Raw genomic sequence first — 12515 nt, 5'->3', positions numbered from 1 at the left:
TGTGTTATTGATATTTGGCATTCCACTTTTGCATTTCCTCGGCTGAATCACGGTAGCAGTGCATTATAACCAATGCTTGGATATTGTCCTGAACCGAGTCATAAATAAGCCAAGACTTCGAATGGGAATATATTGAATTATATGTAGACAGTGAAGAGATCCTTGATAAATCCAAAATATCACGTTTCCTTTAGCCTAAGATCGAATTCGGGGGCCTTCTCTCAGCACACCACGTTATTAACCACTTGACCACCTAGCTTTGCCTTGGGCTAAAACAAATATCTCCACCTATTTTTTCATCATCAGGACCTCCTTTTCCACCCTAGGGCAGGGTGGGGTGTAGCATTGTCCAGACAGCCCAAGTTTGTCCAATCCAATGGGCCATGCTTCCATTCATTCATCATTCAAGCCCCAGGAATCCTGGTTCAAACTGATATGCCCCAAAACAAACTACGTTCTGTAACTTTACATAAATGTATCTGATAGCCTTATCTATATTTAGCAAATTCCTTAATCCCGGAGTTGCGGCCACAAACATGTTGCTTTCATGTCACCCTACCTTTTGTCATCAGGCAGCTGTCCCATTACCTTAAACCACCCTCGTTCATAAGCCTGTCCACTCCATCCCTCCACTGTATCCTCAGTCTTCCCCTCCCCTTCTCTCACCTCACTCACATCCACTTTCCAAGTCAGTCTCATTTTCTTTGTTCTCTCCACCTGGCCAGCCATCTTATGGATAGCTGAATTCCTGCAGTTCTTCCCACCATACAGTATACCCCTCAGTAGTAAAACACAACTATAATTAACTTACTGAAATGGATAGATAGCTTGCCTGTGATGTTGATCCAAGAATTTCAAAGATATGAATAAGTGAATGCAAGTGTAGGCCATTCAATGAGCACTGCTGATGGGTGTATAGTACTGCTGTCCAAACTCCCTTGCTATGGACTAACGTCTTTTGTTCCTTTGATTTCTTCTTATCTTAGTGACAGGAAAATAAGAGTAAAAGTAGATGATGTATATTCGAATTTCCACTCAATTAACGCCGGCGTGCCGCAGGGATCAGTTCTGGCGCCAACGCTATTTCTGGTTCATATTAATGATCTCTTATCTGTCACTCACAATCCCATTCACTCATATGCAGATGACTCAACACTACATAGTTCATTCACACTCAGACATCCATTTACAAAGTCTAATATCTCTACCTCTCAACTCAATACAGCCATCTCCATAAATGAAGATCTATCTACAATCAGTGAATGGGGACAAAACAACCTTGTCTCTTTTAATGCTAGTAAAACTAAATATATACAGTTTACCAATAGACAGATATTGCCAGACTCGTACATTACCTTCAGTGCTACTAATATTCCCATCTCCAAAAGTATTGAAGTTCTTGGTGTCTCACTTAACAGTGCCCTCAGCTGGACCTCTCATGTCAGATCACTTGCTAAAACCGCCTCAAAGAAACTTGGATTATTGTACAGAGTCCGTAACTTCTTCGCCGATGAGCAGTTAGCTATAATTTATAAGAGTCATGTGCGCTCTCAGCTTGAATATTGCTCACCCTTGTGGAATGGTTGTGGAGAGGTTGCATTAAGGCAACTAGACAAAATTCAGAATAAAGCTGTTAGAATCATTAACAACCCTGCCATTACATATAAACTACCTCCCCTGCAAGTAAGAAGGAATGTTGCCTCCCTTGCATTATTTTACAGATATTTTTTTGGCAAATGCTCAGACGAAGTTGCGTCCATGGTGCCACCTCTCCATGCCTTCCCTCGTGCTACATGGGCATCTGGTAGCGCTCATGACTGGAATGTCACTCAACCATATTGCAGAACTTCTGCCTATCAGAATTCTTTCATTCCCCGAACTGCATCTCTCTGGAACTCGCTTCCCCAGAGTTGTTTTCCTCCAAATTTCAACCTACAACTCTTCAAGTCTAACTGTTACAGATATTTTATGAACAGAGGACACCAGTAATCTGGTGTATGGATTATTTTTTTTTCTCCATTTGTTTTTCCTTCCTCCGTTCTGTTATTAAAAAAAAAAAAAAAAAAAAAGATGATAGTGGTAGGTGGGGGCACTCACCATCCACTCACTCAAAGTAGTGCTACTTTGGGTGTCATGCGCGTTTCCTCTCCTTTCCTTCCTCTTCTGTCTTTCATTTCTTTGTTCTTTCCTCTTTCTTCTGCCTATGTGTGACTTTACACTCCCTCTTCTGTCTTTCTTTCTATTTCTTTCCTTTCCTTCTGCCTATGGGTGACTCTACTCTGAGTGGCAAGCCAAATGGTTTCCCGTACACCAGAAAACCATTTACTACACTGGGTGGTGACCATAAAATCAAATTATGGTACCTGGTGATTTAGTGGGTAATTAAGAGCCTGTGTAGGTTTATGCAAGGGTTGGTTGCTCATATAGTGCCACTCAGGGATGAATGAGGCTGGCCACTCTCATCTTAACTGTCAGGACCAACTTGACTAGCCCCAGGTTCCTACACTCCTCATGGGGCAACATAGGATTGGATGATGGATGGATGGACGTACAAATGATACAGAAGGAGAGGTGGAGGCGATTTGTTTGTGGTCACCCCTTACGGGGTTAAGGCATCTGGCAATACAGTATATAGAGAGACATACAGATAGACACCTTAATTCTGGAAGGGATGGTCACAAACAAACTGCTTCCATGTTACTTTGTCCTCTACTCTCAAACTGCCCTTTCCCCAACTCATACGTCTCACTATACATTTCTGTACCCCACCCTTTCCCAACCTACTTTATTCACTGGGAATTGGATTAGTATGATGAAGATGGATGATGATTTTTTTTTTCTTTTTTAACAGAACAACCACACAGATGCCAAAATTTTTCGTATGAGAGCAACGCTAGAAACAAAAATGAACAAAACTTTCTTGTTATGGGTCTTTCTAAGACAAGCATAGTTCATTTATAACATTAGTAACTCATTCACATGGGGACATCAGTTTCAATAAATTCATGCAATCCTTACAATTTTATTCAGCACACGATGGACTATATGACCTGGAGGGGTTAGGTAAATATTGCCTTAATAAATCCCTTCAATATGAAAGGCTTTCCCTAAACTGCAGAAAATCCTCTAACATCAGCTAAGAATAAACTAAAAAGGATGTCTATCAGTTTCTATCTATCCATCAGTCTATCTACTGCCAGATGTCTTCATCCCATGAGAGATGGCCACAAACATATCATCTTCATGTTGCTCTGTCCTGTCATTTGGCTGACCCCTTCCCTTATATATCTCTCCACTCCATACACCCATCTCGTCCTTGATCTTTCCCACCTCTTCTCCCCCTCCACCTCATTCACATAGCCTCCTCCAAGTAGCTGAGGAACATTTATGTGACCAGACAAGTAAGCTGCCCAATTATGACAGTGCCACCACATGAAGATGTCCCTCCCCATCACCAAAAGGTATGGTAACTGGATTTTATTACAGTATTCATACCATGACTGAAAATGAATTACTGTACCAGAATTTTTTTTTTATATATTGGCCTCTTCAGATATAGTCTTCTCAAAAAAACATTTCTATATATAGGCACAATCCTGCCAAAAAGTATGGTCATTGGACCAGAAAATACAGTACTGGTATCAAGACTGAAAATAAAAACTAAAAAACAAATACTGTATTTTTAAATCCAATAAGTTATGTATAGACAGACAGACAGGCAGACAGATAAATAGATAGACAGCATTCTTTATATGAAAGGTTAGTATGGCTCCTGATCATTGATATTTCACTAAAGATTGATAATGCTTGATCAGTCCAGCTCAAATGAAATGAAACACTCATGCACAGTACAGTATTATATATAATACCAATTTAAAAACAAATACACAAACTCTCTCTCTCTCTCTTTCTCCCTATTTCCAGCATTTTAAATAATAAGAGTAAGAGGAAATAACAAAATATGACAACCAATAACTCTCTCTCTCTCTCTCTCTCTCTCTCTCCTACTGCTATTCTATATCTTCAGGTCTCACAGGATGGGTAAGTGGCACAACTGACTGTCCATAGACATCTCGAGACAAGGCCTTTCGCATATCTGAAATAAACAGTGGATAAAAGTAAGTAAATATGTAAGTATGTAAGCAAGTAAGTGAATAAGTAACTCCAAAAGAGGACAAAAATAAATAATTAAATAAATAAATATATAGGCAAAAAATAAGCATAGTAAATTAACAAGCTAATAAGTACTCTATGTCAGTAAGTTAAATGGAATAAGTCAAAATACATCTACATATCAACTCTACAAAATTTTCTGCTTTTTGCTACTAGATGCTTCAAAACAACATACAGTAGTAATATAGTGTAAGTGAAACATGATCTATCCATACATCAGTCTATCATCCAATCTTTTCTTGCTGTATTAGAAGTACATACTCCTAATACAGCTTCTTGTTTCAGAATGGTACAATGTGAGTCATTAACCCCAACCACTCCTTGGACTTATCATGAAAAGGTGTAAGCAAGACTAAATTCTGATGGTCATTTTTTGAAGCATCCCACATTACACTGTGGTCAGGAACAATACAGAAAGGTCTGCCATGTTACATAATTATTACATGCTTCAAAAATGACAGTCATAATTTGGGGATCTATTCACACTTCCCACTCTCAGTTTTTATATGGCCATTAGTCATGTAAGAACTAGTATCTTACTAGACTTGTTGGTTAACAGCACTGCAATAATTTAAAAATAATTTAGCATAACAGATAATAAGGTAAGGATTGTCTGTACTGACAATGAGCTTAGATAAAACTGCTCTGAAAAAAGTATGACGAGCACAAAAAGGGGGTCTGGTAAAATCCTGGAATATTAATTGTGTGTAAGAGGGATATGATAGGGAAGGGTGTGACCTGGAGAAAGGGTGGCATGATGGTGAAGGGCAAAGTGACATGGTGGTGATTTGTCTGTGGCCACCCCTTAAGGAATGATGGCATCTGGCTGTAGCCAAATTTGGAAGAAGAAAGACCAAAATGCTTGATGAGTAATGAACAGGATGATTTCCATGGTTATAAGGGATGTTTGGATTAGCTATCTGCTGTAAGAAATTTGGTGACAGAATAACAGGTAAAAGGATGAGTGGATTAACGTCCAACGTACTCTGCCAGTATCTCTTGTAATCGTAGGAGTATCTCATTTTCACAATCTATCAGGGATATATTCCAAAACATCACAACTTTTTTCAAACCACCAGTACTACTCTGTACTGTTGTATCTATAGTCACACATGTCAATCCTGGAGGGGTGTCCACAAATGAATTGCTTCCATATCACCTTGTCCTTTGACATCAGGTTGCCACTCTCCAACTCACACCCTCCTAATTCTTAAACTCCTTCTCCCCATCCCTCCATCTCCTCTTCATGCTTCCAGTCTCCCCTTCCACTTATTTCACATACACTCTCCTAATCAATTTCTCACTCGCTATTCTCTCCACATGGCAAAACTATTTCATGGTACAGTACTCCTAATATTTTTAATGTGAGGATATTGGTAAATAAGCTTTACAAGCAGCAATGGAATTTTAGTGGCCAGTCTTGTTATAATTTACCCTGGATACAAAAAAGGCAACATCTCATCAATACTTGGCTACAGAACTGATATCATGGAAAGATGAAAAAGGATGAAGACTAACAAGGTGAAAGACAACAGCATTAACTATGGTCAGGTCTTACCATGAACATCTCCATCTGGATCACCTATGTAACATTGGAGTACAGTGCTGCGGACAAAGATAGACAGAGAGGTAGACAGATTGCCTTGATAGACAGACAGATAGAAATAAATAGGTAAAGAGATCAAGACAGACAGAGAGATAGGTACCGGTACCAGCCTCAAATACAATGAAGGCTTACCATATGCATCTTCATCAGGATCACCAGAGTAATATTGTAGTACAGTGCGGTAAACGATATAACCCAGTTTCTTGTACATTGTAATGGCCACACGGTTGCTAACTCGCACAAACAAATCCACAAAGAAGCAGCGTTTCCTGAAAAATAAAGTGAGAGAGGCTCAGTGCTGTGGAATCCAACAGTTTGAACCTAGATTAAATGACATACTTAAATCAGCTACCAAGTAATCTGATTCAATTATGGAGAGGCTTCTCATGATAATATGGTTTATTACTGGTACAGATGTAAGTAACCCCTCCAACATAAAAAGCCTATCCTAAGCTGAAGTTACCCACTACATCCATGTGATGTTCTAATATATTCTTACTGATTCAAGATTATATTATTCATCTCGGAAAGGCCTCTCGTATCTTAAGGGCTTTAGTAAATCCGCATCTAACCCTTCCAGTACAAAAGTGTCCAAATAAAATTGTCAGGAAATAACAATAATAAAAACAAGGAGACATCCCTGGGTTCAGTGAGATGGCAGGAATAAAATAAAAAGGGTATCCCTGGGCTCAATGGGTTATGTGTTAATTAACTACCAGTACAGTATACAATAATTACAGTACTGTACGGCAGTTATCTCACTTTTCAGAGATGTCTTCCAGGATGTCCATGAGCTGCCGAGCAAGGCCGAGCCGACGATACTCCGGCGCCACTGTCAGAGCCGTCACGTGACCATGCCAGTTGTCGCCATGACCTTCAGCCTTACCCATTACTGTAGGAAGAATATTACACTTTAGAACAGCACAGGATGCTCTTTATTACTTTTGGTATGTGTTCAAACGAGATGTACTACACAGAAAAAGCCCACAGAAATAAATGAAAGCTTATGCTAAGCAATAATGGTGACTGCATTATACAGTACTGTATATACCATATACCGATATATATCATCCATCCATCCATCATCCAATCCTACATTGCCCCATGTGCAGCATAGGAGCCCTAGGCTAGGCAGTTGGTCCCGACATTTAAGATGAATTTTCATTTTGATATTTCGTTACTCTTCACCCTTGCAGAGGAGTTTCTACCAGTTGTTGTATCCTACTATTCAGCCAAAATATGGGATCAATGTTCATTTTTTTAGTTCCTTTGTTCCAGCTGTTTGTTCTTATGTTTAGTTCACATCTTCCTGAACTGATTTCTATCACATATTCATTATAGTGTAGCTAACTTAGAATGCCTCATCAATTTTCACCCTGCCCTTAAATTTGGGTTTGTCTGTGAGGTTGGGTTAAGTTCTGCTGTTTTTCCAAGTTAAGGTTGAAGATCCTGACTGAATTCATAAGTAACAATTAAAACATTCCATATTAGCTACTGTAAGAAAGTTATGTACAGTATATACCACAGCATATTTAAGTTAATTTTAACTATAGTTTTTTTTTTCTTTTTTACACTAAACTGGCCCAAATTTTTGTCCTTTTGCAGAATGTGTGACATGGCTCAGTGGCGGGGTCACAATGCTACGGCTCCACGATACATCTTTTCCATAGTACTTCGTCGCGACTAGCTACATGAGTGTTAATCTACTGTTACGCCCCTGCATTGATGACGGGGAGACGGCAATTTTAAGGACAAGCAAATCGGAGTAACGAGTATAATGCACTTACTGTAACCCATGATGATCCCACTGGGGGACTCGGCTACCTGGAAATATTCTGGCCAGTGAGCCAAATATTGCAGGTAGAATGACAGTCCATAGGTTTCAGTCAGGGGGTCCAGGTTGACGTTGTTGAAGTGGAACATGTCCTCACACCGGAAAGGCCGAAGAGTCGTCATTTTTGAAAATGAAATAACAAAGCTACACCACCCCAAAAGTACCGTCCCTTCAAAACAGTAACCTAGAGTTTCCGGCAAATTCTTTTTTTCGAATGCAGCCTCTCCTCTCATGGTATAAAATCGGTAAAACACTTAAAACAGACTAAGTAGCATTGCAGCTAAACTCATACTTTTTATCTCATCATCAACTGGGGTCTGATGCATTTGTTAGCAAATACGTTGATCGTGTTCTGAGTTTGGATGCGAAATTAGCCGGATAAGGGTAAGGACGAAAGTGTAAAGCTGTTTATTATGATGAATACGAACCTAATACCAATACTCTCCTTGGCGGGCTGGGCCCGAGCCATTAGAAATCAGAAGCGTCAAGTCCTTCGTCACGTGTGTCGTACTCAGGAGATAGACCACTACACCGTTTCTAGCCAGAGTTCGTGAGCCTCAGCGAGGGCTCCTCCGGGTCTCCAGCCAGTGACAGCCTTCCACATCAACACCAAGAAAGGTAACGCTTCAAAATATCATCCAGTACTTTTCTTTGAACATGGTTCCGGCGGGGGGTTGGTAATAGCCAATACCCACTTCAGGCACAAAATGATCTACAGGTGTACGTGGCGAGTGATGAGAAGGGTGAGTGGTGAACTGAATGAATGGAAGGCAATGACTGATTATTATGTGTGTGGATGATAGGATGAGAAGGTGTGTAACGGATGCAAGAGCATATACTGTAGAGGTTGGGGGAGTGGACTTTCTAACCACCACTTGGTAGTGGTGAAAGTCAGGGTTGAAATGAAGTGAAGGAATGGAAGAAGGGAAAGGCAGGAGGAAGTAGTTCTTACAAGGAGGGTGGAAAGGTTACAAGAGGATGGGAAAAAGGCAGAATATAAAAGAGAAGTGGAGGAGCGATTGGGTAAATATGATTTGGAGCAGATGGGGACGTGGAAGGTGTATGCAAGATATTCACAGAAGAAATCCGTGCAGCATGTGAGGTGGTGTGTGGGCTGAAGAGAAGACGAAAGGGGATACAAGGAACAGCATGGTGGAATGAAGAGGTGAGACAGGCTGTGGCACAAAAGAAGAAAGCATTTAGTGAATGGATGAGAAACAGGGGTGTGGAGGAAGTTGAGAGGCAGAAGAGAGAGTTTTATGTAGAGAGGAAGAGAGAGGTGAAATGATTAGTAAGAGAGAATAAGACAGTGGATGAGGAATTTGGAAGGAATTTGAGTGTAAAGTGGAGTAAAGAGAGTTAGACAGGGTGTTAAAGAAGTTAATACTGAAAGATAAAAATTGTAGATTACAAGTGAAGAAGGGAGAAAAAGTGAGCAGATGGAGAGAACACTTTAAGGAATCGTTGAACATAAAGAATGAAAGTAATGCGAGTATAAGAGGCTGGGGAATGGCTGGGAGGAGAGATGTGAGAAGAGAGGAAGAAATCTGTAGGATGGAAGTTGTGGAAGCAATGAAGAAAGTTAAAATGGGGAAAGCCCCAGGAATTGATGGAGTGTGTGGTGAAATGCTGAAGCATGGGGGAGAGATAGTCGTAGAATGGATGTGGAAGATGTGCAGATTGGCCTGGGAGGAAGGTACAGCCCCGGAGGATTGGAAATCTGGTTTAATTATTCCCCTGTACAAAGGAAAAGGGAAAAAAGAAGTGCGTGGTAATCATAAGGGCATTTGTCTTAGTGTAACAGGAAAAGTATATGGTTGGATACTTATTAATAGGGAAATAACAGTGGAATTAGTTGGAGAAGAACAGGGAGGTTTTAGGAAGGGAAGAGATTGTGTAGATAAGGTATTCATTCTTCTAGGGTCTTTAGTGGAAAAATTTCTAGAGAAGGGAAAGAAGTTATATGCGGCCTTCATGGATTTGGAGAAAGTATATGACGGTGGATAGACAAGGATTGTGGAAAGTATTAAGAATGGAGTAAATGGGAAGTTGTTGAATGCCGTGAAGAGTATGTATGTGGATGCAAAGGCTACAGTGCGTGTGGACAGTGAACTGAGTGAATTTTTCTGTTTGAAGGTTGGATTGAAACAGGGATGTGTCATGTCTTCATGGTTGTTCGATCTGTACATGGATGGGTTTATAAAAGAGATACAAGGTAGGGCAGTGGTTGTTGGAGCGGCCCTAATGAGAGAGGGCAGTGTGTGGAAACTCCCCGCACTGTTGTTTGATGATACTTTGTTGTTAAGTGAAGACGAAGGGGAGCTGCAAGGCTTGGTGGATGAATTTGGCAGAGTGTGTAAGAAACGGAATCTAAAGGTGAATGTAGGGGAGAGTAAAGTTGTGGTCTTAGAAAGAAATGAAGTCGCTGAATGTACAGTGAGGTTGGATGAGGAGGAAATGGAAAATGTGAGTGCATGTAATTACTTGGGTAGTGTGATGAATAAGGATGGGATTTTAGAGGGTACAACGAGGAAGAAAGGTTGCTGATTCTTTGAAAGCAGTGATAAGAAACAGGGAAGTGAAAAAGTTACTGCGTGACAGTACTGTGATTCCAACGCTAACGTATGGAGGTGAAGCTTGGACCTTGTTGGAGGGACACAAGTCAAGAGTGAGAGCAGTGGAAATGAATTATCTGAGAGGACCACGTGGAGTCACATGGAGAGACAGACTGACAAATGAGGAAGTGAAGGAGCATTGTGGTGTGGATGTAGATATGATAGGAAGCGTTGGGAGAAATACTTCGAGGAGGTTTGGCCATGTGGAGAGGATGGAGAGCGAGAGACTGACAAGGAGGGTGTATGTGAGTGAGGTGGAGGAGGGAGAGGGAGGGGGAGGCCAAGGATGAGGTGGAGGGATGGAGTGGAGAGGTATATGAGAGAGTGGGGTGTGAGCTAGGAGCAGGGCAGTGAAATGGCGTTGGACAGGGCGACATGGAGGTGATTTGTTTGTGGCCATCCCTTACGGGATTAAGGCGTCTGGCAATAGGTAGATAGACAGATCTTTTTGCCTCATCAGTATCGTAGGAGGCCAGGGCTCGGCTACTTTGTCCCGACATTTAAGGTAAGGGTGATCAGCCTCGCTTTTCCTTGGGTGACATTATGAGATCCCTCAGGCCTAAGATGTAATGCAAACTCTTACAAGCCGTATCCAGTTGAAGTGCCTTACCGTAGCTAATGGCGTCATTTGGGTATATGATTGCCACCATGATAGAAAAGGATGTGAGTTGGAGGTAGGGTAACATGATGGCGGAGGGCAAAGTGACATGGTGGCAATTTGTTTTTGGTCACCCCTTATGGAATGATGGCGTCTGGCCGCTAACAAATATAGAAGAAGTCACCATTTGCCTTTTCACTGAGTCTGTGGCGTAGTCACAGGGGTGGTGGGACTGGACGGGGAGGGGGGGACCAGGCTCCCTCAGTCGGACCCTCGGCCCTCCCACAGTCCCCTCCGCCATTTGAAATATTGGTTTATTTTATGCACGAACATCATGTAGCAATTGGCTCCCTAGGCTAGGGCTTGGCCCCACTGCCCTCCCACCCCCGTTTGTTAATACCTGACAACGTCACTGGTGGTTGCTGGAACAGATCAAAAATGTATATCTCATTCCCTGAATGATTCTGACGGTCGTTCCTCTCGTAAGATTCGATCCAAACATGAGGCACCTCGAGAAGTTTTTATTCTGTTTTTAACCAGATTTCGTGAAAGGGTTGAGGGGCAACCCATGACGAAAATTATTATAGTTTAGAGCATTGCATTATAGGGCAAGGGCAACTTTGACCTTGACCTTCGACTTCTTGCTTAAAAATTCGCCTGGTTTCCTCATTGGATGAGCCTCAACTCTACCACCAAGTTTGGTTAAAATTGAGGTATCTCAGCCAGAATTGTTCTCTCGTTACCTCCATCTGTAAGTCTGAACAGGTTTGTCCGATTTTAAACAAACTTTGTAGAAGGGTTGGGGATAAGGCAGGAATACAATGACACGGTTTACAGAGCAGTCAGTCAGAGATCAGGGTCACAGGAATAGGTCCAATCAATGGCCACAGGGCAAGCTCAGCTCACTTTTTTTTCTGCTTTGAACCAGAGTTGGTGGAAGGGTAAAGGGCAATAAGAAAGGATTCCAGTTTTGAGAGCAGTCACCCAGCGATCAGTGTTACAGGGCATGGTAAAAGTTTCACCCGTGTGTACAAAATTAAGCAGTTGTGATCTGTTCTGGTTGAGCTGAGGATCACCCAAGAGTTTAGAACAATAGGTCAAAGGTCAGGGTCACATGGCAAGGTTTATCGAACGGTTTATGTTCAAACAAAGCAAAGTAGCTTAAAGGCAAAATCACAGGGAAGAGTCTAACGTCAAGGTCAGTTACTAAAGTCAACTGAAACGATTTGGATCATCTGACCCAAACTAGTGGAAGTGTTAATGATTAGGCAAGAATGAAGTAATTCGATTTTAAGAGTAATCTGTCGAAGGTCAATGACACCGGGTAAAGTAAAATATTTGGGTCTTGGGCCAGTTGGAGAGGTATGTCGTTCCCCTATCCCAGTGGTGGAGTTGGTGGTACTGCCCTGTATCCCGTGCCGCAGCTCCGGGAGGGGAAGGAAGTCTGAATAGGGGGCCTGGACCAGCCAAACCCCCAGACCCCATCACTGGTCCCCCACATTTGAAAGCTCAGATTATTTAATGTTTGGACAATGTGTAGCTTTGTATTCCCATAATAGGCCCTGGCCCCACCTAACCCCCCCCCCCATCCATTGAGACCTGGCTACGCCCCTGCACTGAGTGTAGAATAACCTGATAATTGCATTACACAAAGTGCGTGGATGGTGGCTGCCCCACCTGGTACATTAT

The 12515-nt window shown here is 41.8% G+C and overlaps 1 protein-coding gene across 1 annotated transcript; it reads right to left on the bottom strand.

Annotated features, from left to right (window-relative positions):
- Positions 1–3028: 3028 nt before the first annotated feature.
- Naa20A (N-alpha-acetyltransferase 20 A) lies at positions 3029–7778 on the bottom strand. The gene is made up of 4 exons (XM_080285347.1): positions 7567–7778; positions 6542–6671; positions 5912–6048; positions 3029–4096 (listed from the first exon to the last, which is right to left on the bottom strand). The coding sequence occupies exons 1-4, from the start codon at positions 7733–7735 to the stop codon at positions 4011–4013; spliced, it is 522 nt and encodes a 173-aa protein (XP_080141473.1). The 5' UTR covers positions 7736–7778; the 3' UTR covers positions 3029–4010.
- Positions 7779–12515: the final 4737 nt, after the last annotated feature.

Source organism: Coenobita brevimanus, chromosome 105, assembly GCF_032717465.1.
Source record: "Coenobita brevimanus isolate Jiangsu-jjx chromosome 105, ASM3271746v2, whole genome shotgun sequence".
Taxonomy (NCBI): Eukaryota; Metazoa; Arthropoda; class Malacostraca; order Decapoda; family Coenobitidae; genus Coenobita; species Coenobita brevimanus.
The sequence above is the reverse complement of the archived record's forward strand: the minus strand, read 5'-3'. Positions and strand labels throughout refer to the sequence as shown.

What these genes read in the sequence shown, in the direction of transcription:
- Naa20A (XM_080285347.1), bottom strand. Translation starts at nt 7,735, where the DNA reads ATGACGACTCTTCGGCCTTTCCGGTGTGAGGACATGTTCCACTTCAAC. An exon ending in CTGGAAGACATCTCTGAAAA is followed by an intron (nt 6,049 to 6,541) that starts GTGAGATAACTG and finishes TTTATTTTTCAG; the next exon opens with GAAACGCTGCTTCTTTGTGG. An exon ending in TCCTGATGAAGATGCATATG is followed by an intron (nt 4,097 to 5,911) that starts GTAAGCCTTCAT and finishes TGTTTATTTCAG; the next exon opens with ATATGCGAAAGGCCTTGTCT.